Here is a 27,083-nt window from a genome sequence, read left to right as displayed (position 1 = left end):
GGAAAAGGTAAAAGAACTGTCTCATCAGGTGCTGCTGAACTGAGGTGAGGAGAGGTTGGCAATAGCAAGTAGTTTTTACTGGCAAGAATGGCCTGAGATCATTATGCCTAAGGGCCTTTCCCATTGCCTTGCCAGGCTTGTTAACTAAGAAGAAGGAGGCATGCAAAAAGGGCACCCAACTCTGAATCCTTTCCTGCCGTTCACATCTGAAACAGAGCCCAGTTTGAACTACCACCTTGGGGCATTGCAAATAAGGTCAGTGAAGAATGAACAAAAACCATGAGATGTGCAGGCTGGCCTGGCTGCCATGCTGCTTCACAGAGAATTGAAAGGAAAAAAAATGTTAAGGTTTTTGTCTTAGTCTTTGGTATTGTCATCATGAAAGACAATTATATCTGACAAATTGAACTTGATACCACTATTCTCAAATGTGTCCTGATAAGCATCTTCATAATACAGAATTTTAAATTCTTTATGGGGAGTAGGTTTAAAGGGGAAGTTATTAGACTTGTAGTTAAATGATTTGATGTATACTTTGTGGGTAGAAGACTCAGGGAATGCCTTTTATCTCTCTGAGGATACACCAATAATGAGACCCATAGCTGAGAACTATGGCTCATACCTGTAAAGCTTGCTACTCAGGAGGATGAGATCTGAGGATCATGGTTCAAAGCCAGTCTGGCAGGAAAATTTATGAGACTCTTATCTCCAATTAATCACCAAAAGATCTGGAAGTGGAGCTATGGCTCAAGTGGTACTGTGTCATCCAGTGGTACTGTGTCATCCTTGAGCAAATAAGCTCAGGGACAGTGCATAGGCCCTAAACTCAAGCCCGAGGATCAACACCAAAACCAAACTAACAACAACAGAACAGGGATTCATAATGCCTGTGAGACTAAGGAGCTGTGAAATTGAAAAAAAAGAATGAATCAGAATGTTAAAATAGGATTTTCTTTTTTAAGTTTTGGTGGTGTCTAAAAAAGATCAGAGGAATTAAAAAATAAGTCACTAGTTGCATCCTTATGTGTGATGCTAGGTCTATGTGGTATTTGAAAAGGAGTTGGCTACATGTTACTTTTTTTCCCAACCCTAACTCAATAAGGTTGATGTTGCCCAGGTCACGATAAAGGAATTTCTTAGGATCTTAGAAGTAGGTTATTATTTAAGACCAATGACATTTTTCTTCTGCATTTTAACTGGGAGTTGGGGAGTGCGGGAGAGTGGATGGCTTCAAACAGACTACTGGGGACACCTGACAGACCTGAGAAAATAAATACTGTCTACAAAATCCAATAGGCACTGAGCTGTGGAAATGTAAAGAGATGACCACATAAGGAATGGTTTTATTCTGAGCAACCAAAGCCAAAGATATGGGGCATGTGAATAGCCTGGGCCTATCTTAATCCTAATAGGGACCTTGTCACAAGGGCCAGTGTGGTGGATGGAGTGAACTTAGTAGGACTCTGATATTGGGGCAAAATTTTACAGAAAGAAGCCAAAAAGACAGCATGAAGATGTAGGGCACCATAGCCCTGTCAGAGAGGCAGCTGCTGGGGGCCAGGGTGCTGATTACAATGCTCCCAATGGAAAGGAAGTGATGAACACAAAACATGTCATGATAAAAAGTCAGCTTTGGATATTAACAAGGGGCCAGTTCCTACCTAAAACCACATCACGATAGGAAAATAGTAACACGTAAGGTAAAATTTTACAGTTCAAACATTGCAGCTGAGTAAAAGGTTACACCAGTGCCAGTTCTGGAGGAGACAAAAGGCAGACCCCTGCTGACAATAAACTGGCCACAGCCCCCTGCCCACTGAAATTTCCTGGTTTTAAATGAGCGCGAGCTGAGAAACCAAAAGCTTGAATAATAGTCGTGGTTTAGGCTATAAGAATGACCAATTACTGAAGTATGGTTTATAGTGAGAAAATAGATTCTTACAATTTTCATGTATCTAATCATCCTTCAATGATTTGTTTTTCACTTCATTCAAAAACTCGGTAACAACTCCTCTCCAGCTGGATTTGATAACTTGTGGATGGGTATAGAATTGTTCCTCTAGATTAGTTCTTATGGCTTTTTTCTATTTCAGTTAAGTGGTTGAACTAGCAACAGGTTGGAGCTAAGTACAGGTCTGTACAATGTATATAAACCTGTTGGCTGTCTTCCATTCGCTGTACAAATTTATCTGTTTACCTTTTCTCATCCTACTTTTGACCCCAAGAGGATGGTATTTTTGGATCATATAAAAAATTCCTATCTCCTGGCTTGGGTTAAACAATAGGCAGCCTTGGCAAGAGACTGGTAGTGCTGGGTATAGATGGCTCATGCATACACTAATGGCCACTCAGGAAACTGAGAACCAAAAGATCATGGTTTGAAGTCTATGCAGGTGAAAACATTTCCTAGATTTCACCACTGAACTAATTAGCAAAGAGCAGAGATGGAGATGTGGTTCAAATGATAGAACAACAGCCCAGCAAGCATGAGGCCCTGAGTTCATACTACTCTAACACCCCCAAATCACAAGAGAGAGATACTCTTAGAATACTTTTTTCCTTCCCTCCCCAGCTTCCTAAGATACCATTTCCAGTCAGTCATACTCTCTATGAAGCCTCAACTACTTCTCAAGGCATGTCACTCTTGAGAACTTTCTGGTTTCCAGAAACTTTTATACTGATCATTGCTTCAGGGTCCTTCCTTCAGTGTTGTGGCATCCACTTCATGGATTCAACCCTTCTCAAAGTTCCTCTGTCAGAAATGCCTATCTGTTTTCTTAGAATGGAACTCTGACCAATAGATTAATACTCTCTTTTCTTTGCAGACTTCACAATATTAATGGGAGAACTGAAACAACAAATTTTGGAATTCTTTCACAGTAATTAAATTCACATTTAGAATATTATTACTGTTGTTTGTTATTTGCAGCATCAGTATTATGTAAGAAAAGATGTTTTAGAAAAGTTCGAAGCCAATCCTCCTTAAAGGGTTATTCAGATATGCGATACAATTTTGCTGTGAATATAATCATACTTGCTTCTACTCATCTGCATAAATGGGCTGAAGATTCTTTAACTTCAGATACTAAACAAGTGAACCAAATGAAAAAAATATTTTAGACTTTAAAGTGTTGTCAACTTTCACCCTGAGGATTACAGTAATTTCCACAGGTATCTGACAATAAACCTTGTGCCATATTTATATGAAAATGCAACCTGCTGTGTTATTTAACAGTTGGTCATTTCTTACATCCTTTTAATATGGTCTAGGGTAGATTGTGCCCTGTTAAGCTTTCTGTGTTTCTAGTCATTCATACTTGTTTTCATCTCTTCGTGGTTCTTTCCAAAAGTAGATTCAAGTTGTTGTTCCTTCCTGAATATCTCACAGTAACTGAGTATAAAGTAATACACTTTTATGCTGGTAATTCATGATGTTTTCATCTGGCATAAATCAAGGGTCTATTTTTTTTTCTTTTTCTTTTTTTTGGGTCTGGTCATGGGGACTGAACTCTGGGCCTGGGCGCTGCCCCTTCAGCTCAAGGCTAGCGCTCTACCACTTGAGCCACAGCACCACTTCCGGCTTTTTTCTTTTTGCTTATGTGGTGCTGAGGAATTGAACCCAGGGCCTCAAGCATGCAAGGCAAGTGCTCTACCACTGAGCCACCTTCCCAGCCCCAAATCAAGGATCTATAAATGTGGTTGGGGAAAGGTTACACCTTTAGTTTCATTAACTGGCATGAAGCTCACTTCAATTATGAATGGAGGAGAGAAATCGTGACAGGATTAGCTAGACCTGGATGTTTATCATAACTAGAAATCAGAAATACTTTCAGGCTACATTTCGGTTTGCTGTAGATAATTTGTATTGTTTTTCCTGTTCTTAAAGTTGTTGTTCAGTAATCATTATTGTTTCCATCCATCTCTACATCTTTATATATTAATAAAGAAGCACATATGTTAGTATATAACAAATTAATTTTTTCACATATTTTGATAACTCTGTGACCTGTTGGTGATCTGTGAACTTTTAAAAATAATATTCTGAAGCCAAGTACTGTTTGCTATAAACCTAGCTATAGGAAGCTGAAATCTGGAGGATCTAGGTCTGAAACCAACCTGAGAAGAAAAGTCCTCAAGATCCCATCTCAAAAAAAAAAATAGTGTAATCTATCTCCAAAATAATCAGCACAATAATTGATATGCAGGTATGGTGCAGGTATGGTGCAAGAATGGAGTTCAATCTTTAGAACCGGCCTCCTATGGGAAAAAAAGATTTTTTTCTGAGAAAAATGATATAGGCTCATCAAATGCCACTATGACTCCTGGCACAGAGAAAAGTTATTGACAGACAAGTGAGTCAGGACGTAGAAAATAGATATTGGATTGTTACCTTTCCTCTATGAGTAATAGGGCAGTCTGAAAAGGAGGAAATTTGATGAGAAACACATGAAAATTTCTTTTCTTTCAGGCTTTTACAGCTTTAGTATGTCCAAATTATTATGCTTCTAAATGTATTTTCTTGACTAAGTAGATTTCTAAATTGTAGTGGAAGAAACAGGCATTAATTTTTGTTCCTTACTTTAACAAACCTCTGGTATATTCCACCATCAATAACAGATAGGCTTTGGGCCGAAATAAACACGAAAACACACACATACAGGTAGATAATATTAAGGAAATATCTGCCTGTTCTCATTTTGATGGTTCTTACTTCCAATTACTGGCCATAAAACAATACAATAATTTCTAATGCTCATTTCACTGTGCTTGAGTGTTTGATTAGTTATGTTTTTAAAAATGTTGCTGTCTTCCTTCAAGATACCCCTTTACTTAGCTTTGGGTAATGCTTAAGATGGCATTTCTCAAGGCATTTGATATCTGATATCTGATACTGCTCATAGAATGGTATTTACTAAATTGTTGAATGTGTGTGCTAGTTTTAAAGACTCTATGTATGGATATCTGTTGTGTACCAGTGGTTCATATTTGTAATCAGTGCTACTCAGGAGGCTGAGACCTAAGGATCCTGGTTTGTACCCAATCTGTGTAGGAAAGTCTGTGAGACTTTGATCCCAATTTACCACCTACAAGCTGGAATTGGAGCGCTGGCTCAAGTGGTAGAGCTCCATCCTTGACTGATAAAGCTAAGAGACTGTGCCAGGCCCTGAGTTCAAGCCTCAATACTGGCATACACACAAAATTACCAATTTTTCTTTATTTCTTAACAACAAAGTTTAATAATATACAGATCGATCAACTGATAGATAGGTAGATATAGATATACAGAGAACCATATAAAATCTGCTAAGGTAATCTCCCTCTGTATAACACTTCCTAAATAAATTATTAGGGTAAAATTTCAATGTAGATTATATACATATAAATATAATTTTGCAATTGATATTTGGTATCCATGTTGTCTCTTCTAATATAAATCATGTATGAATAGTTATATAGAGAATTTGAATATTGATTCAGAAGTGATTTGACCATGATAGAAGAGCTATGAGAAAAGATATGAAATTTATTTTAAAAAGTACAATTTTTTTCTTCTGAAATTCTACTTGTTGCTTGGATAATAGCCTTCTTTATAGATTGCTTTATAATCATGCATTTCTTCTTATGTCTTATTTCAATCTATTTTAACATTTCTATTTCTTATTAGTATTTTATTTTTTGAGAGATATGCTATATATTTCTTTTGTTTCTCACAAGACTCCAACATAGTATCTAGAATGTAAGTGGAACTAATCTGCAATCATGTAATTAGAGTCTGTACTTTCCAAGTACAGGTTAGATAAATTATAATATATGGTGAATAGTCTTATTCCTAGTATAGCTTTGACAATATCTTAAAACAGAAGACTGGAAAGTTGATTTATGTGTCCCAATATTCAGTGAATGTAACCAATACATGGAACCACAAACCAGAATGACAAACCCCCAATCCCCAAGTAAATCAAGTCATCCTTGGCACAGGATATGCAGATGATCAAGTAAAAGTGAGGGTCAGGCCATGAGATTCTTTGCAAAACTTGTTAAGGCTTTTGACGTATGTATTGTAAGCAATGAATAATATTTCATAGATCATGCTTCATGAAGAGGATGGTGAGAGTGGCAAAGGTAGAGAAGAGGAAAGAAAGAAAGAACAAATGTGAAAAAATAATCTAGGACAGAATCAGGAAAGTCATAATGCAGGAAGATCTTCTAGATGATATAAAAAATAGGATTTAGGGAAATTAGTGAAAACTAAGAAAATGAGTAAGTGAAAGGCATTTTAGTAAATTCTTAAGAGATTTCAATACTGTAATCAGGCAGGATTTTGTGTCACTACTAATATGAAATATACGACATGAGGAATAGATAGTGAGGGAGAGAAAATGAATTAAGTTTGGGATGGCTGCTTTACGGTACTTTGGTTTTTCAGTAATTCTTAATCCTTCATTAAGGGAGAGATGTTTATTCTCATTCTGTTATAATGATTAGCAAATAACAAAGCATTTCTGATTGATTATCTCATTTGATATTTATATTTTGGTCCTGGTCATAGGGCTTGAACTCAGGACCTGAGCTATTTAGTTGAAGGCTAGCACTCTACCACACAAGATACAGTTCTGGCATTTTTGTGATTAATTGGACATAAAGGTCTCACAGACATTCCTGCCTTGACTGGCTTCAAACCTCAGGCATGAACCACCAGATATTTTTATTATTTTTTATTATTATTATTTTTAAATATGGAATGCTTCATGAATTTGCTTGTCATCCTTGTGCAGGGGCCATGCTAATCTTCTCTTTATCATTCCAATTTTAGTGTATGTGCTGCCGAAGCAAGCACACACCAGGTATTTTTATAGTCCAATAATTACAACCATGTTATAGAGAAGTGAGCTGAATATCAGTGAAGATAAGATAATTTGTACAAGTCTAGAAAAGAACAGCTATTTCTCTTAAGCACACATTATATTCAGAACATGTCATTCTTTTTTCTTTTTTCTTTTCTATCAGAACACTTAAAATTATCTTTAAGTAGCTGTATAAAGGAGTTGCCAGGTGGGTGCTGGTGGCTCATGCCTGTAATCCTAGCTACTCAGGAGGCTGAGATCTGAGGATCATGGTTCAAAGCCAGCCAGGGCAGAAAAGTCTGTGAGACTCTTATCTCCAATAAACCATTAGAAAACTGGAAGTGGCGCTGTGGCTCAAGAGGTAGAGCGCTCGCCTTGAGCTGAAGAGCTGAGGGACAGTGCCCAAGCCCAGAGTTCAAGCCCCACGACCTAAAAAAAAAATGGAGTTGCCATTTAATAATGCAGTTTATGAATAAATACATCTGGGTCAATGTCATTCCTTTCATAACCTCACCTATCCTTCTCTCATCCGTCCTTCTTGCACTCTTCTTAATTTTGTAGGGTATACATTGGATTCTTGACTGCATTCTTCCCCAAATCTCCTCTTCATTTGTCTACCCCTTTTCTCTTGACCCCAACCCACTCCTTTCAAGTACCCAATTCCTGGTGTTTTATTTTGTTGATTGATTTTGCCTTTCTAAGGCACCATTTAAGATCTCTCTTGAATATACTGTATTTCAGTTAATACATTTGTATGCACTTGCTTGCCACCCAATGTATTCACTTGCAAAATTTTAAGCTAAATCTAGCTTCTACATATAAGGGAAAACATGGATCATTTATATCTCTGAGTCTAGTTTACTTCACTTAACATAATTTTCTCCAGGTCTTTCTGTTTCTCTACAAATGATACAATATCATTCTATCTACTGGAAGAGTAATACTCGATTGTGCATATACAGCACATTTTCTTGATCCATCCATTCATCTATTGAGAGGCATCTGGACAGATTTCCTGTCTTGGCTATGGTGAATAGTGCTGCAATGAACATGGCTGTGCTGGTGGCTTTTCTGTATCTTAGTGTGTAATCTTTTGAATAAATATTCAGGAATGGAATTGCTTGATTATATGGTAGTTCTGTTTACTTTTTTGAGGAACCTCTATACTGCTTTCCAGAGTGGTTGAACATGCTTAAATTCCAGCCAATATTTTATTAGGGCTTTTTTTTTTTTTGCTGCATCCCTGACAGCACCTGTTATCATTTGTGTCTTGATAATGGTCATTCTAACTAGGGTGAGGTGGAATCTCAATGTTGTTTGGTTTTACATTTCCTTTATGTTCATAGATGGTGCATATCCTTTACTACTTCTTGCTATAGGAAAATGAATTGAGTTACATTTTGCCAAGCTCCATTTTAAGGATCAAACTTAAAATGCTTTACCACTTATGCCCACTGAACAGAATACTCTTAGCCAGATTATCTCATATGGCTATTAATACTTCCCCTGATTCCACATGCAAAAACATCTTTTAGTTACTGTTTTTAAGTCTATACGTAACAAGATCTTCCTTAGAAAACATTATGACTGAAAGAAAATGCAAATTATAGCAGCCATGTCACTCTCTGAGGCATTATGCTCAACAGAGTACAGAATAAAAGAATTAGAGAATACAAATTTTCCATCTCCACTTACCTCTGTTTCCCTTTGTGTTCGACAGAGCCAGCTGAGAGCCTGTCCAGAGGAGAGCCAAAGCCAGAGAAGCTTCTCTTCTTCTTTGTCTCAATCACATCATTCTCCAGGGATACTAGTTCATCAAGCAACAGGAGCTTTCCTGCCAGGTCGGTTGCTGGTTTCTCTTCCCTGAGTGTGGGTGGTGACTGTACATCTGTGAGTCCAGAATCAAAAGCCTATAGGACATAGAAAGATTCTTTTAGTTTAGACAAAGAAATGCCCAATACCCGTAATCATCTACCTTAGGCATTTTTTAGATGGCATACATTGTTCAACATTTTATAATGTCTCATGCAGTTACATTTCAGAGAGAAAGATAGATTTGGGGGGACTAAAAACAGCAGTAGAGTATAACTAAGAGAAAATCTAAACACCACCTCCAGATTGAGTTTGTTTCAAGACTTTATTCTCTGCTTATTCTTTCAGACTTAGCCCCTGTAACAACTGCCTCCTTCCTTCAGCTATAAATCTTTCCTCATGCCACTCATTACCTCTTACCTTATGCTACATTGGTTACAATATATTTGGATTTCTTATGAGATTATAATAAATTGAGGACAATGGCTGTCTCATTAAGCTTTTATTTGCTCCATTCAATACCTAGCAGAGTGTCTTGCTGAAAGTACTCAATAACTTTCTGATGAATATTGCATAAGTTCTGAGACAATAACCCTAAGCTTAGCGCTATTTTTGAGTCACCACTCATATCCATTATTTATTGACACAAGCCCCTAAAAACCCACCATGTGTTAGCTCTGCATTAGATTTAAGGGAAGGAAAAATGAATAAATCCAGTCTCTGTGCCCAACAAACTTAACATCTCATCCATTTATGTGATTTATTAAAAATATTCATGAGTATCTAAAATGTGAAAGAGCTATCCCAATATCTTTATTGTCCCAACTAAGTTTTCTTCTTTGTTAGTAATATATATTGTCACTGTGATTTATTCAAGTCATAAATGTGTACATGTCCAGTTTGTAAAGTCTTCTTCTTTTCCTAGGCTCAATAATGGAATTTCTAACAATGGCTCCTCTTAACAATCCTGATCATTTTGTAGTCTAGGAAATACTGCTTCTTTTCTAAGATCCTGAGATTATTCCCACAGGAAAGCTAATATGCTAGGCAATTCTTTCTTTGTTAACCACATTCATCCATAAATCACATTGTTGCTCTCAACATAGAAATTGCAGAAGGAACAATGCTCCAATCACTAGAAACAACCCTAAAGAGCAGGAGACTAAACTTTATCTCCTAAAGCACTGCTCAAAACCTAATGTACGGGCTGGGAAGGTCACCCGGTGGTGTGGTGCTTGCTTTGCAGTCATAAGGCCCAAGGTTCAATTCCTCAGCACCACATAAGCAGAAAAATAAAGCTGGAAATGGTGCTGTAGCTCAGGTGGTAGAGTGCTAGCCTTGAACTGAAGAGCTGAGGCCCAGAGTTCAGGCCCCACGACCGACAAAACAAACAAACAAACAAAACCTAATGGACTTTGTTTTACCAAGACATTTCCTAGTTGTCTGACTCTGGTAGAAATGGCTTATGTTTATAAAAGTATAAACGTGGTCAGATAAGCTGGTTTTATTACCTCTGTTGCTACTTCCATTGAGAGGCCTTTTGCTGAACTCCACAGCACCACAGTCACAGCCAGGATTATATGTGCATTTGCCAATCTCCAGTCCAGCATCTAGGGTTCACATACATCAGGATTACCATAAACTAGTCTGGAATATAAAGATGCAAAACAAAAGCTCCAGCTGGGGTCCAGTGGCTATTACTGTAAACCTAACTAAACAGGAGTCTGAGATCCAGAGGACTGAGGCTGAAAAATCTGTGAGACTCCATCTCCAACATAATCAGCAAAAAACAGGCTGGAAGTGTGGCACAAGTGGTAGAGCACCTGGTGTATCAAACAAGTTGGAGGTGTGGGTTCAAACCCTGGTACTGTCAATGTAAACACATACAAATAAACACATATAAACACCTAAACCCATAAAGAAATCTTATTAGAGGCCAAGCTTTCCTTCTACCCACAGAATGCTTTTCTACAAACCTGAGTATGACAATAAAAGCTGTCAATCTTCCAGAATAAATTCTATGAATTGTTTTTATGGAAACCTAGATAGTTTTTGTAAGCTATTATTATATTTTATCAAAAATGAATCCAGTGTGTGAAAAATCCAGTTCATATAACCTTATGTTTTTTTTTGTCTTATGTAGTGAGTACTACCTCCTGCTCCTAAGGGAACATATAAAATTGTCAAAGCATAGAGAGAATAAAGCTTGGTAGGATCTGAGCTGGAAAGAATGAGGTACATATAAAAATAGTTTTAAAAACCCTGAAAACATTACATATTCAATAGAACACCTTGATATTCTTGTCTTATGTCAGGATTCTTTAAGCAAATTTGAAAGGTAAAAAATCATGGGGCTGGGGATGTACTTCAGTACTAGGTTCCTTGCTACGTGTATAGGGCTGGGTGAAAGCCCCTGCACTACAAGAAAACCAAACAAAAGAAAAGGCAAGGAAAAAAAATCAGGTGAACATCCTATAGAAGAAAATTGTCAAGTTTTCATTATCTTTAAACAGTTGTACAAATGGATTTTGACTCACCATACCATTTATGAGTAAAGAGCTTCTTGATGAATGTCACTCCTTATGTATGATAAAGACACAGTAAATGAAGTAGGGAAGATACACATTCATAAAAATAAAACAATGGTATTTTGACCATGTCAGTAAGTATAACAAATAAAAATGAGCCAAAGCTATAAATAAACATTTCATAGAAAAGGAGGAACCTGTATGGAAAATAACTTTCACAGTACATTGTGAGCTATTTAATGCAAATGAAACCTGAATGATTGTTCTACCATTCTAGACATAGCATATGAAACACTAGCCACCATTGCAAATATTAGGATGGTATGAAAAAAACAGAAGATAGAAAAAATGTTGATGGAATTGACAATGGATACAATCATTTGCAGAAAATTTTGTAATAAGAGAAGAATGGATGTGCTCACGTTCTACCAATGACACACATGCTTCATTTCTAGTTATATATCCCTGAGAAACCCATAATGTTCTGAGGAGATACGCGTTTAAAAAGGCAAAGCCTCATTGTTTAAAAGAATCAATCCATATGATATATTCATGAGATAGTAGATTTTTAATTGAGGCATATTTAAACTATGGACTTATAAATATTAGTGTATTTAATGTCAGAATAAATAAATGTACATACATATATAATGTGCAGATTTTAAGAAAGCAGATTTTGGGGATAGATAGGTAAATATAGAAAATATGTGACTAAATCCATTTATCTTATTTGGAAATGGACAAAGCAATTCCATGTATTTTGGAATATATACATGTAACTAAAAAATAAACCAGTAGAACTTGATTCATGATTATACCTCTGAAGAAAGAAAAGTGAATAAAATTATACAGAAAACATAAAAGTAGTCAATATGCAAAAATGTGATTCTCAGCTCTTTCCCAGGTCTCTCTCTCTCTTTCCCAGCTCTCTTTCCTTCCCAGCTCTCTTTCCCAGCTCTCTCCCCCAGCTCTCTTTTCCCAGCTCTTTCCCAGTCTCTTGGAGGGCCAATGTGGCCTGGTGCCAGCCAGAACCATGAATAAACCTCCCCCTTACCTGAAAAAAAATATGATATTGGTAACTGATTGGCAAATGCAAGGCGTGACTTTCATAAATTCTAAGCTTGTTACATTAGAAAAATATTAGACATCTATAAAAATAATTTAGGCTTGCTAATTGTCAGTTTGACCATTAAACCATGTGTGTGTGTGTGTGTGTGTGTGTGTGTGTGTGTGTGTGTGTGTGTGCGCACGCTCGCACACCATTTCTGGGCCTTGAACTCTGGGCATTACCCCTGAACTTCTTCACTCAAGGCTTGGTGCTCTACCACTTGAGCCACTGCTCCATTTCTAATGTAGTGGTTAACTAGAGATTAGAGTTTTATGGGTGTTCCTGCCTGGGCTGGCTTGAAACTACTATCTTCATGTATCAGCCTCTTGAGTAGCTAGAACTACAGATATGAGCCACCCAGAACTTCTTTTTTTTAATTTAATTTAATTTTATTTGTGAACATACTGTACAGAGGGGTTACAATTACATGGGCAGGATTATGCGTACATTTCTTACCAAGCATTGCACCCTCCTCCTTTGGTTTACCCTTCACATCCCTTCCCAGCCTCCCCCCTCCCCCCAATCCCAATCCTTCTCCTTCCCCCGCCTTCCCCGCCCCACACCGACGTTGTAAAGCTCTTTGGACATGACAACTTGTACTTCTCATTGTTGCAACAGGTCCACCTGTATCCTTAAACAACTGGTTTTTCCCCATCTCCTCCACAAGTTATACTGACATCAAATATAGTGAAAGCAGGGATTATACTGTGGGGGAGGGACATACAAAGCAACAAAGAGATAATCTTATAAATGCATTAGAAACACATGCATGAAAGAATAAAACATTAAAATACATATCTACATATCTAAGGGTTCATTTTCCTGACCTCACATCATCTGACCTTTTCTGCTTGACTCATACATATACTAGATATTGCAAATAAGGGAAACCATGGGACCTATGTTTCTTTGGGCCTGGCTTACTTCACTTAATATAATTTTTTCCAAGTTTTTCCATTTCCTAACAAATGGGGCAATGTCATTTTTTCTGATGGAGGCATAGAATTCCATTGTGTATATATACCACATTTTCTTGATCCATTCATCTGCTGAGGGACATCTGGGTTGGTTCCATATCTTACCTATGGTAAATAATGCTGCAATAAACATTGTTGTGCTGGTAGCTTTAGTTTGGTCTTGTTTGTAAACATTTGGGTAAATGCCCAAAAGTGGGATTGCTGGGTCATAGGGAAGCACCCAGAACTTCTTAACACCGCATAATAAAAGAACAGGCTTACTGGTGAGGACCACCGTTATGGGTTTCTATTTCCTTAAAAAAAGTCAGAAGGGCTTAGCTCAAGAAAAAAGAAAAAAGATCTGAAGGAAAATCGCTGGGGCAAGAAGTAGGGGATTAACAGCAGTTAATGGAAAGAATTGGTTTTGAGCCACATTTTGCTTTAGTTTTGCTATGATATTATCATTTGACCCATGTAAACTTTCTTTTCCTTGTTTGTGAAGTAATTCTTACCTCAGAAGAACAGGATTGAATGGAGTGATGCAATGACCCTTTTATGTCAGATAGTGTTTATAATGTATAAGTGAAGCAACACTAATGTGGTGTTACTATTTCTTTAATACCTATATACAGTTTGATGTGACCTCAAATTTTCTTTCTGGCACTTTCTTAAAAATTATTACAATGAAATTTTAATGTAGATTTTAGTAAGCAATGTCATATGTCCAAAATATAAAGAAACAAGTCTTTTATATACATAGGAGCATCTGTGTTAACTATGCTACATATGAGTTAAAATGCACTCAGTAATATTGTCTACCACATTTATTTTAATTTTCACATCATTTAGCCTAAATTATTTGTTTATTCAGGCCCTCAATTAGTCTATTTTGTAATCACGTCAAATATGTCCATTAATCATTACATCTCTGTGTCCCATTGTTTTTCGAGGAGCTGTTTAATACTATGTTCCTTTTGTTAAAATCTTATTTGTGTGTGCATGTGTGTATGCATGTGTGTGTGTATACAGTACTGTGGCTTGAACTCAGGGCCTCACATTCTAACTTAGCTTTTTCACACAAGGCTGGTACTCTACCAGTTGAACCATGGCTCTACATCTGCCTTTCTCGTGGCTAATTGGAGATAAAAGTCTCTTGGACTTTCCTGTCAGGGCTGGCTGTGAATGGAGATCCTGACATCACAAACTGTTGAGTAGCTAAGATTAAAACAAACATGAGCCACCAGTCCTGGCTAAAGTGATATTTCAGTTGAGATTGTCAGCAGTTATCAGGAAGAAAAAACCATGAGTATGTCCCTACATAGAGAAAATACACAAATCTGAAGAAATACTACAGCTGTTATTATTTGGTAAAGATACCTAATGAACACTGCATTAGCTTTTCTTTTTGGAAATCAGCCCCTTCTTCAATAAAATATTCTCCCGATTTTTGCTTATATTTCTTTGACTTTTTTCCACATAAACCAAGATATATTAACCAAACTGTACTTTCAAAAAGGAACTCATATTTCTTACATCTTTTAAAAATAGCTCTCATTTAATCAAAGATAAACTACAATTGTGCTGTTTTTTTTCCTTCCTTGTTTCTCATATTAAGTTAAAAATAGGTTGCAAAGGGCAAAATTGCCCAGTTTTATCAGCCTTTCCATGTGGATTTCCTTTTACTATTTTTATGCACATTTCACTAACTGGGTCTCCTTTCATCTCTGAAGCTTTCCTTATAAATGGCTCAGGATGATGGGTGTTTACAATATTGATGATTATGTCTGAAGCATATATTTTTATGCTTGGGTGTAGATAGGAAAAAAATGTCATAATATATCATCTAACAGATAACCACATCCTGATTATTTAGAAAGGGAGATGTAAAAATAAATGGTGAGTTTAAACACATGCATTTAATGGTTTAAAGCCATCCATGCCATCAGTAAACCAAAAGGCCACGTTCCTAAATATGGCGCTTGGTGCACAAATGAAAACAAGCACCATGGCACCTGCTGCACAAAGAACGTTTGATTAACCAGTTGAAACTTGATTGCTACAAAATTAGAAACAGAGGAAATTATAGGGAGGAAAGGAAAGACCAGGTTTAGCCCCATTTCTCTATTTTGTTGATAGTGGATAAATATAGATCATGATTTACAAATTTCCTCCACTCCCTGTACACTCCAGATCATGGAAAGAGCCCTGAAAGAATGTCAATTCACCAAAGAGAAAGTGTTTACACCTTTTCAATCACTCTTACTGAATAATTTTTGAGCCGTAATTCCTCTGGGTGGTAGTGAATTTCATAAGTCATGGGATCTGTCTTTTAAGAAGATTTTGTTCACATTTCATTTGTTTTTAGGCCCTTAGATTATTACGTTTTCACATGTCCATTCCTTGTACAAGGGGGACTTCACTGTAACATTTTTTCATATGCAGAAGTGCACCAGCCACATCTTCTCTGTGTTCCCCTATCCCACTCCACAAACCTTTTCAACAAGTGAAGTTGTTCTATTTCTGCACATGCAAACCAGTGCTCCTCTATGTTCACTCCCCTCACTAGTTTGTTCCCCTCCAAGTGCACTTACCCACCACTCTCAATGTAGCAGCCCCACTATATTATTTAATGTTTATTAACTGTACCATGATGTTTCAGATATGTGTATACTAAACCTTGATTTGAACAACCTCTCTCCCACCTTCTTCCTGGTACTCCCAAAGCCATTGCTTAACAGCTTTCATTAAGATTCTTTATCCAAATAAAGTATCCAAAATACATAGTACCATGTATCTTGAATTTAATCTTTCTTTTGTCTTCCCATCCCTCATTCTCTTATATAGTTCCATAGTTATAGTCATGAAGTATGTATGTATACGTATGTGTGTATGTCTACATATGTGTGTATAATTGTATATGTGTTATAGGTATGCACACACCCAATAGTATGTATGTCTTCTACATGTAGCTGCTTTCATTATGAAGGGTCATTATACCAATGAGTCATTGTTGATGTAAAAAAGCATTGTCTTGAGTGTTTTAGGCAGACAATAAAACTGAGAGTCATTATTTGGAGAAAAGAGGAAAAAATACTGGAGTGAAGGGAAGAGCTATACTAAGAAATGATTAAGGTGAAAGGAGAGGCAATGTGAGCCAGAATGTGATCTAACACACTTTTTAAATAATAAAACTTTTAAATGACACCAGGCCTGGAAGACTGTTTTTGAAGAAAACAAACTACGTAAGTGGCTAGAAATTTCTCTTCAATCTGATTTTATGAGTAACATCTTAATTATGAATAATTGTCCCAAACATTAGAAATTAAGAGTATTCCATTGATGGGTGAATCTGCTATCGTCTGGGATTATTTTATTTTGCCTGATAATCTTGATTGCAAATATTCAGAGTAGATAAAATTCACCTTTGTGTTCAAGAAAAATTTATAACAGAGAATTAATGATAAAAGGTTTATGAACTAATACAACCTTTACTTTTAGTTTGCCATTTTATCCTACTTTGATAGAGAACAGAGATTCAACATAATGTTTTACAGTGAAACCCTCGTTTTGGCATCATGAAATGGCTTAGTATGTCTGGCAGCCACACTGCCTAGGGGCTTGCTTCTCTAGAAATGAAGGTGGTCTTCAAGGCAAGAGGTGAGTCAACATGGCTTTTTGTTAGTTCTGAAATGTTCCTCTGACCCTACTCAACTAAGTTATAGACATGCAGGTCCTCATGATAGGAGAGAAGAGCTTTGGGAATAGAAGACAAAAAAGTAGTGATAATTTTTATTTTAAATTAGACCTAACTGGGCCACTGGCTCAAGCCAGTAATCCTAGTTGCTCAGGAGGCTGAAATCTGAGGATCGAGGTTCAAAGCCAGTCAGGGCAGGAAAGTCCGTGAGACTCTTATCTCCAATTAACCACCAGAAAACCAGAAGTGGCACTGTGGCTCAAGTGGTGGAGCTCTTGCCTTGAACTGAAGAGCTCAGGGACAGTGCCCAGGGCCAGAGCTCAAGCCCCACAACCAAGGAAAATAAAAGGCATAAAAAGAGTAACACTACACATGAAGTCTGTGTGGTTCCTTGTAATAGAAAGAAGACCTGGTTCAGGAGCTGTGGGATGTCTGGCTCCTTATGGCTCTGGTGATATTTAATAAAGTGATGTTGGGCTAATTCTTTCCTCTTTAGACCAGATAAAATGGGGTTGGCTTAACAGAACTCTGATGTTACTCTGTTTTTTTTTTTAAGACCAATTAGAGAAGTTGGCTTTTTCCCCCGCTTTTGAAATCACAGAATTTGTAAGTAATGATGATCTTTGGTGCAGATTTAACTAAAGAAAAACTTTCTGCTGTCCTTCACATGAACTGGCATCTATGCACAGGATTGCATGTTGGTTGTGACATATTCGCTATCTTTTAATCATTTCTGGAGAAAAAGAAAATGCCTCCAAATCTTTAATTTCACAATGATGTTCATGTTAAGAGTTAGTTAGTTTATTTATCAGTCCTGATATTGGAACCCAGGGGCCAATCTAGTTTACTACTCTATTACTAACCTCCTTCACCTAAGAGATTCTGTTTTTTAAATGTGTTCAAAGTAGGAGAAAACATTGTTATGCATTAAGTTGTGACATTCTATCAAGCACAAGACTCATTCCAATTTTGGCAATAGTCGATGTGAGGCAAAATTAAGTAGACAGGACTTAATATAGTTACTTTCAAATGTTGTTTGTGACTTTCAAAAACCTTTCTCTTGTTTTGATCATGTGTAAATTGTTAGCCACATTTATATAGCATCAGATCCCTCTTTAGGGCTCAGAGGGAGTCAAGATGGTATGGTATTTAGCTTGATGATATTAGCTTGATAATATTTAATGTAAACTTCAACTTTGCTTTGTTTGTTTTTGTTTTTTTGCTGGACCTGGAGCTTGAACTCAGAGTCTGGGTGCTGTCCCTGAGACTCTTTGTGCTAAAGGCTAGAACTCTACCGTTTGAGCCATAGCACCACATCCAGCTTTTTCTGAGTAGTTTACCTCCTTCCTGGGCTGCCTTCCAGCCTTGATCCTTAGATCTCAGCCTAGTGAGTAGATAAGATCACAGTCATGAGCCACCTATGGCCGGGCAACTTGGCTTTTCTTATGATAAAATGGGGCTGGGTTGGGAATTGAACTCACGACCCTGAACTTGGTAGGCAGTTGCTCCCCGTTTGAGCCAGTCCCTCAACCCAATATTTTATTTTTTAATTATTTTTAAAAATTTTAATTTATTGTCAAGGTGATGTATTGTCAAGGCTACAGTTACATACCTAAAATAGTGAATACATTTCTTGTCGAATTTGTTACCACCTCCCTCACTTTTTTTCCACTTTCTCTCCTCCCCCCACACAGTTATACAAGTTGACTGAATCCTATTCTTTGTTATTTTGGATTAACAGTCTATGAAGATAAAATGGTTGAATGCTCTCTCAAAAATCACTAATTTTAGTGGATACAAAAATACTGGATACAGTATTTTTGAAGCTTTTTTAAAAAAATTGTATAAGTTCTATAAAAAATTGTGTTTCACTATGACATCCCAGCACATAATTTAATATATTGTGTTCATTTTCACCCTGCTATTATGCTTCCCTGTCCCTCCCACCCTCCCACTCACCTCCAATAGGCAGTCTTCTACTTTAATATTGTTCTATTTTTTGGTGTAGATTCTGAATTACCACAATGAAATGGTATTACTAGCCTATGTTAATTCAAAAACTCAAAAACTTGAAAAGAAATAAAAAAAAATGAAGGAGTTTTTAGATACTTGAATCCTCCATTAACATACTCTTATACCTACATAAGTACATACTTTTCATATAATGTTACTCCATACATCTTGCTTGTGAATTAATACACAATTTAAAAATAAACCTGAGTTAATAAATAGATATTCAACAATATCCTAAGGTTATTTCTGTGATGACCAAGAAGACACTCAGGGGACTGGGAGTGTGGCTCAGTGGTAGTGTGCTTGCCTTGCATGCATGAGGGCCTGGGTTTGATTCCTCAGCACCACATAAACCGTAAAAACCGGAAGTGGCTCAAGTGGTAGAGCACTAGCCTTGAGCAAAAGCAGCTCAGGGACAATGTCCAGGCCCTGAGTTCAAGCCCCAGGATTAGCAAAAAAAAGAAAAAAAGAAAGAAAAAGAAAACAAGAAAAGAAAAAACACTCAGGAAGATTGGGTTAATTAGTGTGCCATGCTCATCATTGGCTTGTTGACCTTGAGTTAAGTGATGGAAACTAGTCAAATTCACTTTATGTATTTATTGCCAGTATCGGGTCTGCGCTGTCCCTTCACTTTATCACTTAAGTCTGGCACGCTACCACTTAATCCACAGTTCCCTTTCTGGCTTTTGGTTAATTGGATATAAGAGTTTCAGTGTTTACTGGCTTTGAACCTGGATCCTTAAATCTCAGTCTCCTAAGTAGCTAGAATAACAGGCATGAACCACTACTTCCTGGCTAAAATTCACCTTACTAATGCACAAAATCATATTAGTTTAAGTTATTTAATTAGTTTTATAAGTAATGAAAGTCATGCAATGAATTTAAGGTTGCCGCATTAGAACAAGAAATTTAGTAAGTCATATATAATTTACTAAACATATAAATACCTAAATTTATGATAAAACACTTTACCTCCTTTTAGTTTTCTTGTTTGCTCATGGATAAAAACTTTCACAATAACTCTAAGATGTGCCTGAAAACATTTGGTACATTGTGAACATAGTTGTACGGTATAAAATTGACCTTTGCTCAATGGAGGGAATATCTCTGAAGCCATGATTTTCCCAAAAGCATGACATTTACACTCAATAGCCATGTATGGAATTTAAAGCCACCGTAGAGGTAATCTGAAAAATATCTTAAAGAATCATAAGGGTATCATGCAATTTGTCCTTAGATAATGTTGATATTTCAATGCACAGCAATATTTGAATGGAGAGTGAAGCAAGTAAATGGGTGAGATTCAGTGTGAATTTTGTATTATTTGGGTTGTGACTGGAATGGGGATTTTATAATCTTTGGTGAATTTGACCCCCATTCCCACCCAACAAGACAATTAAATATAGATGTGGTACTCAGAACTTTAGAAATAGAGTTGGTTTCAAATCCTCAGTAACTCAAATAAGGGTTTTAGAATCATGGAAGAGCAACTGAATTAAGAGCAGTTGAATTACAGGTGACAGATCCCATCCCTAACACATTTTGTTTATATTGTTTTCACAAAAATACTTCTAAGACCTACTTAGCCATTTATTTAAGATTGTCTTTATGAAATTTAACTTTTAAATACCTTCTGCGATGGGCAAGTTGCTTTATATTTTGGCAATAATTCTGAATAAAAGGGCAAATTGAGACTGAGAAATCCTTAATAATTTGTTTAAAAGGTAAAATATCAATAGTGACTTTCCCCCCATTTCTTACATCTTTTCAATTGGCAGAAACAGATTTTCCACAGTCACAAAGATAGTTAGAAGAGCCAGAGAAACAACATAACATTTTGAGAGTCTCAATTTTATGCTCTTTTAAGTATAAGGTATTTGTGTCAGTATAAAATATTTTTCATCTAAAACAAACTTCGCATTAAGCATGATTTTATGGATGATATACTCTTAATGTGGTAAGCAATTATATTATAAAAATGTCTTCTAAATGGTGCAAATCACAAAAAGAATGATAGTTTATTAGTGTACATGTAACACCTTTTCACACAATTTTCTTCATTTTACAGATATTATTGCCTTTCAGAATCTCAAAAATATTTGTTAAGTACCTCTATTCTCTCCTCTCTGTCTCTTTGTCTCTGTCTCTCTGTCTCTGTCTCTGTCTCTGCTTGTCTTGCATTCTTTTCGTATCAGTTCTGGGGTTGAACTCAGGGCCTTATGCCCTTGCTCAGGTTTTTCTATCTAGGCTAGCACAGTACCATTTGGGCCACACATCCACTTCTAACTTTTGCTGGTTTACTGGAGATAAGATTCTATCACAAAATGCTTAAATAGGAATACAGGTTGACCCATTGTAACAATGAGATGTATAAGACACTATGTTGAAAAACAAACTTCATAATTTAGGTGTGGGGGTGTGTATAGTTGTGGAGGTGGGAGGGATGGGATGGTAGGGGAAAAACAAAGGAGGAGGTAACAATGCTTGATAGGAAATGTACTCATTACCTTGCTCATGTAACTGTAACCCCTCTGTACAGTATTTTTACAATAAAAATCTATTTAAAAAAAAAAGAGTCTATCAGATCCACCACCCCCTCCCCCAACCCAGGGCTGGTTTCAAACTGTGATTCTCAGATCTCATCCTCCTGAATAACTAGGATTACTAGTATGAGTCCCAAAGCCAAGCTCTCTGTACTATTGTTTTATTTGAAAACTTCAATCCTGCTTTCAGTAGTCAGAAAACTATTATATAAAGAAATATATATTATATAAAGAATATACATATATATGATATAAAGAATATATATATAAATATATAAAGAAATATGCCTTTAAAAATAATGACTTCTTTTTAATAAAGTTTAGTGTGGCTATAAAGTCTTCGAGGGCAGGACACTTAAAGATGTCCAGTACTTCTTTGAGGTGTTTTGCCTGCTTTATTTCTACCTAGAGTGGCCTGAAATGATGATCCCAACAATCTCTGCCTCCTATGTGGCTGGGATTACAGGCCTGAGCCACTGGCTCTTTCCTTGATATTACTATTCTACTGAAAGCAACATACATTTGTTTTCCCAATAATCATTTTTCTAGAGTTTAACATTCTAGATTAAGCATTAACTCATGTTTACCTGTAAATATGAAACAGTCTTGTTTAGATGACACAAACTATGTTACAGGATTTTAAACTGTGTTTAAGTATGTTTAACAGGATTTTAGGCAATTCTCTCAAGGAAATTTCTCATTTAGTTCTAATGCTCGTTCGTGGAATAAAGGGAACCTTTAAAAGTATGGATAGGGAAAACATGATAGATGGTTGGCCATTTGATGCACAGGTAACTTTTAGGTGGTATAAAAAGGCTTTCAGAGGGTATAGTTACACAAATGAAGTTAAATACAAGATATGTAAGCCTCAAGATAATGGTGACACTGTCGCATTTATCCTTTATCCATGCATGAATTATATTTTATTGTTATATTTACTTATATATTTACATATATGAAAGGATATACACACATATTTTTATGTTTATACATATATATATTACATTTACCTTACATTAAACTAGCCAATATTGTCAATGAAAAGTATTCTTTAAACTATAAACTAAGAAAAGAAGTATAGAGTTTCTAGGGCTTATAAGCCTGTATATCAGGCTTATAGAAGTGAGTAAGATAATTCTCCCTCTCTTCAAACTGGTCATTGGATTACTCTTGGAAGAACAATTTCTTCCTGGAATGTTTGTATTTCCTTTAAGAATAATTGTAAATACTTCATGAAAAACCTGTTTCTAGAGCATTTTATTTTAAAGTTACTTAAATAATTAAAATTATACTTATAGCACTCATATTAAGTATTATGACTCTGTTTTTTAAAATTAATGAACCAAGATAATTTGCGTTACTGAAGAACCCTGCTCTCCTAACAGCTAGTAATGCACACATAACTTCTTAAACTACAAAGTTGATTAGCAGGAAGAGATTAGCCTTTAAGAGATGCAGACCTTAATGTGAATCCTGATGAGGCATGTTTTGCCTTTGTATTTTTACATCTTTGTATTTTCACATTAGTAAAATAAGCCAGAGTTATTTTGCAGGTTTTTTGGTGAGAAATAGATAGAATTCAGGTAAAGTGGCACAAATCAGGTAATAATAATAGTTATGCTTTTAGTGCTTTCTATATGTTGCAACTTTTCAAATACTTATTTTTATTTTCATAAAAATATAATTATTAATCCTTCATTTTAAAGAACATTCAAATGTCATAGAGATTATTATGACATAGTGATATAAAATACAATCGTGAAATAATTTTGAGGAACAGAGAGATTTGACTAAGAGTTGTAAGTAGTGCCCACTCTTAACAATTGATGCAGTATTATTTTAGTAATAATAATTCCATAAAAACATTATCACACAATTTTAGAAACATCCTCCTCGACAAAAACAAAACAAACAAATGGACAGAGAGTTCAGCTATATTCAATGCATAATTAATCTTCCATCTCTAATATATTAAATAAAGTGAACTTTATCATTTTATACAAATTTTCAAGGTTAATTTTCACATACTTGGACTCTTACAGACTATAGGCCTACAGGATGTTAGAAAGGGGAGGGCATTATTAGCAATTGCCAAATGTAACATTCTCAATCAAGACACAGAAAAAAATGAGTCCCAGAGAGAATGGATGGAAGGGAGAAGTATTAAGGGAGGAATAAAGTAGAAAATGAAGGAAGAAATGAGCAGAGAGAAGATAGGATGGCCGAGACATTACTACTGAAGGGTGGAAGTGCTTGGTTCTAAAACTTGGCATGATCAGGGTGTTTACACAAAACAAGGGGCATCAGTGAGTCCAAGCCAATCCAGGCATTGGCTAATGATGCCAGTCATTGCTCGAGAGAGGTGCCTTGAGATTTGGAGAAAGGAGAGCAAGAGCTCAGCCAAAAAATATCCTAAATTATAGACATTATCTATCCTAAAGGTAGTTAGTGTGTTTAGAGCGGTGCCCGAGTTTGATGGGAACCTGCTCCTACACTATACTACCTCTCCTGATTCTTGTTTTACTGATGGAAAAAAAAAATCCAGGGAGGCTAAAAGACTTGTTGAGGGTCACAAAGTTGCTGAAGTCAGGACTGGGGATAGAAGTCTGGTTTCCTCTTCCCATAGCTTGTGTTTCTTTGGCTGCACCATCACATCTAAATAAAGCGTCTGGTGATAGGAAATACCGTAGAGGAAGGTTCACAAAGTGGTTAAATTAGATCATGGTTGAAGATGAGCCCTAAGATTCTCTAATGCTGTGTAAGTTCTTAGTCTCGAATATAGAAAAAAAAACCTGACTGATAAGGGAACTTTCCTTGATCATTCTTCCATTCCCTATTCTTTATTTCAATAATAAAATATTATAGAGACCCAATTTTAGTGCTTAATGCTTATAGCTATGTGGCAGAGCTAGTAAAATACTTTGGGAAATTGTTCCCTTTGGGCAAATGTAATTAATTTAATATTATTAAAATGTCCAAATCATCCAGAGTATTTGATCAAGAAGTTGAAATTATACCTTTGAGGTTTCTATACCTATTCAACTACAGCTATCTGCTGCCCCATGAATGGATCATGATTCATTATATAGCAATCAGTTCAAAACCCTGAGAAATTATAAGTAAAAATGTCTACCTTAAGTACTTACTTTAACTTTGTGAAATTACTTATAGAAAAGGGTTGAATTCATGTCCATATAAAAACCTTAGAAAATGTTCTATTTGAGTAGCAAAGAGAAGCTACAAAATATGCTTAATAGTTTGGGATAGATCATAAGCTATGACATCATCAATTCTTTCATGCCTATCATTACAATGGACATTAAAATAACTCCATTTCTAGAGGCATATTAATGAATAAGTAATCATCTTATTACTAAACCTTGAGTCTATTATTATAATTTGAAGAAACAATATTTTGTTCCTTTGTTAGAGATGAATTGTTAGAGATGAAATTTTGTATGCATTCTTAATGTTTCTGCAGATCAAAACCTGAAACAAAATTTTAAATCTGCTCTCAAGTGGAACTCAAGGGTCTATTTCAGCTTAATTCAATTCAATCAATAAGTGAGAACACTTCAAACCCTGCAAACTCTTCATGATGTAAGTCATCTTGAACTCTTTTGTTAATACCAGTTGATTTTCTTAATAAGAAAAAGAAGATGCTTTAAGCTTTTATAAATAGAGAATACAGAATTTGATTACTTTAGTGGTATTTATCGGATGTGATTTTGACATAAATAAATATTAAACCAAAACTTGTTTATGTGGATTATTTCTTTTACATTAAAAATTGCCCTGATAGTACTATCTGTGCTTAAAGTAATATTATTAACATAGCACAGAATCTTTCTAATGAGTTCCTTCTTTATTTTGAAATTAAATAAAGCACAGAGAAATACTTAAATATGAACTATCTGAACAAATATTTTGCTTCTTAACTTTACATTACAAATTGACTTAGATGTTTAAAATTTATTTTAGAGAGCGAAAAATTATCAAAAACATTTCTAATTTTAAGAAAGTCTAAATATACACAAAGTATTTTAGAAGTAAGTGAAAGTAAATAGCAAGGTTAAAAGGAAAACAAAACCCACAAGATCTCTATTGATTTTTGCATTTAATTTACCTTGTGAATATTCAGGAGATCCTGATGTAAGAATCCTGTCTGTGCAGTTCCTCCCAAACTCAGCCCTGATGGTGAGTTTGCTCTCCGAGTGAGTTTTTATAGTCTCTTTTAGGCACCCCTTACTCCAATCCCTGCCTTTGCTCTCTCTTACATCACTTCTACAGATTTTCCACTGAGCATTTCCCCATGCTTCTCTTCAATCTCTCTCCCTTCCTCGCTCTCTCTTTTCTCTCCCCCTTTTTATTTCCCTTCTCCCCCTCCTTCCTTTCCTCCCTAACTCCCTCTACATATTTATTTTATCTATTGCTTTGCCTATGGTATTTAAGTAGCAATGGGAGCTGGGCTCTGGAAAATTTAAGTATACATTTTAGTATTGTGTTCAGCTTTAGACCCATCACCATTTCCTGAGGTTTTAGACAAGCCCCGAGTACTGAAAATCATATTTCAGAAATTAAATACACTTGAAGATTTGTGAAGTCACCAAGGCATTTCAAAGTAAGACTTAGCTTATCATCAGATCCAAATTGTTCCTCAGATGTTTTTTTGGACTCTTAAATTAAATGATCAGCTATGAAAATGATGGTGGATGGTTTTAGCCGCAGTCAGGTGAACTGCTTTCTCAGTGAAACCAACAGCTACTTCACAATTAACATGGTTATACTAGGAAGGCCATCCCTAACAAACCTATAAATACTAGGCTGTGTGACGTGTGGGCTATAAATGCAGAGCTTGTAGTCATTCTTATCTTACTCTTGTTCTCCAGTGTTTTAATTTCCTCTCAAATGAGACATTCCTGCCTCTCTCTGAAGGTTCCTTACACTCTCATCCCTACTAATCACATTTATTACTAACACATTAATTAATAATAAATGATTAAGTTTGAAAATGTATTAAAGGCATATGCTATGTCACTAGAAGATGACTTTTATTCACTTGTGAATCCCCATTAAACAGATACAGAGTCTGAAGATGAGGTAAACAGAGTGACTTTATGAGAAAATACAGCTGGACTGCAAATCCAGATCTTATTTACATATTCTATTCTTTGCCAGTGGTTGAATTCTGTCTCACTGTTTAAAAAAGCCAGGGAAGAGAATTCCAAACCAGATTATATTTTTTGCACTATGAGAAATACATTGTTCTTTTTGGTTTTGCTTTAAAGCTGTGTCAAATACTACTCACTACTATTGAAATTATTACATGGTTAATTTGAAACTAGATAGGAGAACTGAATTGATGGGCCAGTAAAATGCTTCAGTTTTATGAAAGGTTTCCAGGGATAACATATGTCTCAACAAGCTTGAAATTTGAGTAGTTGATGGCAGTAGTTCACAAGTCAAGATAAAAATAAAGCCTAATTGTAGACCCTTGTTTAGACATTACTGCCATAAAACAATTCTGTTAGCTTGAATGATGGAAAACTCTCAATATAGATTTAAGGTGGTACATCACCATGTT

The 27,083-nt window shown here is 35.9% G+C and overlaps 1 protein-coding gene and 1 non-coding gene across 3 annotated transcripts in view; both read right to left on the bottom strand.

Annotated features, from left to right (window-relative positions):
- Positions 1–25,742, bottom strand: part of Ostn (osteocrin) — a 39,357-nt gene extending 13,615 nt beyond the window's left edge. The window contains exons 1-3 of one of the 2 annotated variants that reach the window (XM_070028694.1): positions 25,626–25,742; positions 10,169–10,267; positions 8,541–8,755 (exon numbers count right to left, since the gene is read on the bottom strand). In XM_070028694.1, the coding sequence (XP_069884795.1) occupies positions 8,541–8,755; positions 10,169–10,267 (314 nt within the window). In that variant the 5' untranslated portion in view covers positions 25,626–25,742. Of the gene's footprint in view, positions 1–8,540; positions 8,756–8,845; positions 8,890–10,168; positions 10,268–25,625 lie in introns of those variants that run through there. The other variant, XM_070028695.1, reaches the window with a different exon arrangement.
- Positions 6,732–6,838, bottom strand: LOC138832747 (U6 spliceosomal RNA). Its single transcript, XR_011373676.1, has one exon. It is a non-coding gene; the product is annotated as a U6 spliceosomal RNA (small nuclear RNA).
- Positions 25,743–27,083: the final 1,341 nt, after the last annotated feature.

This window comes from Dipodomys merriami, unplaced genomic scaffold, assembly GCF_024711535.1.
Source record: "Dipodomys merriami isolate MVZ:Mamm:240054 unplaced genomic scaffold, mDipMer1.0.p SCAF_2, whole genome shotgun sequence".
NCBI lineage: Eukaryota > Metazoa > Chordata > Mammalia > Rodentia > Heteromyidae > Dipodomys > Dipodomys merriami.
The sequence above is the reverse complement of the archived record's forward strand: the minus strand, read 5'-3'. Positions and strand labels throughout refer to the sequence as shown.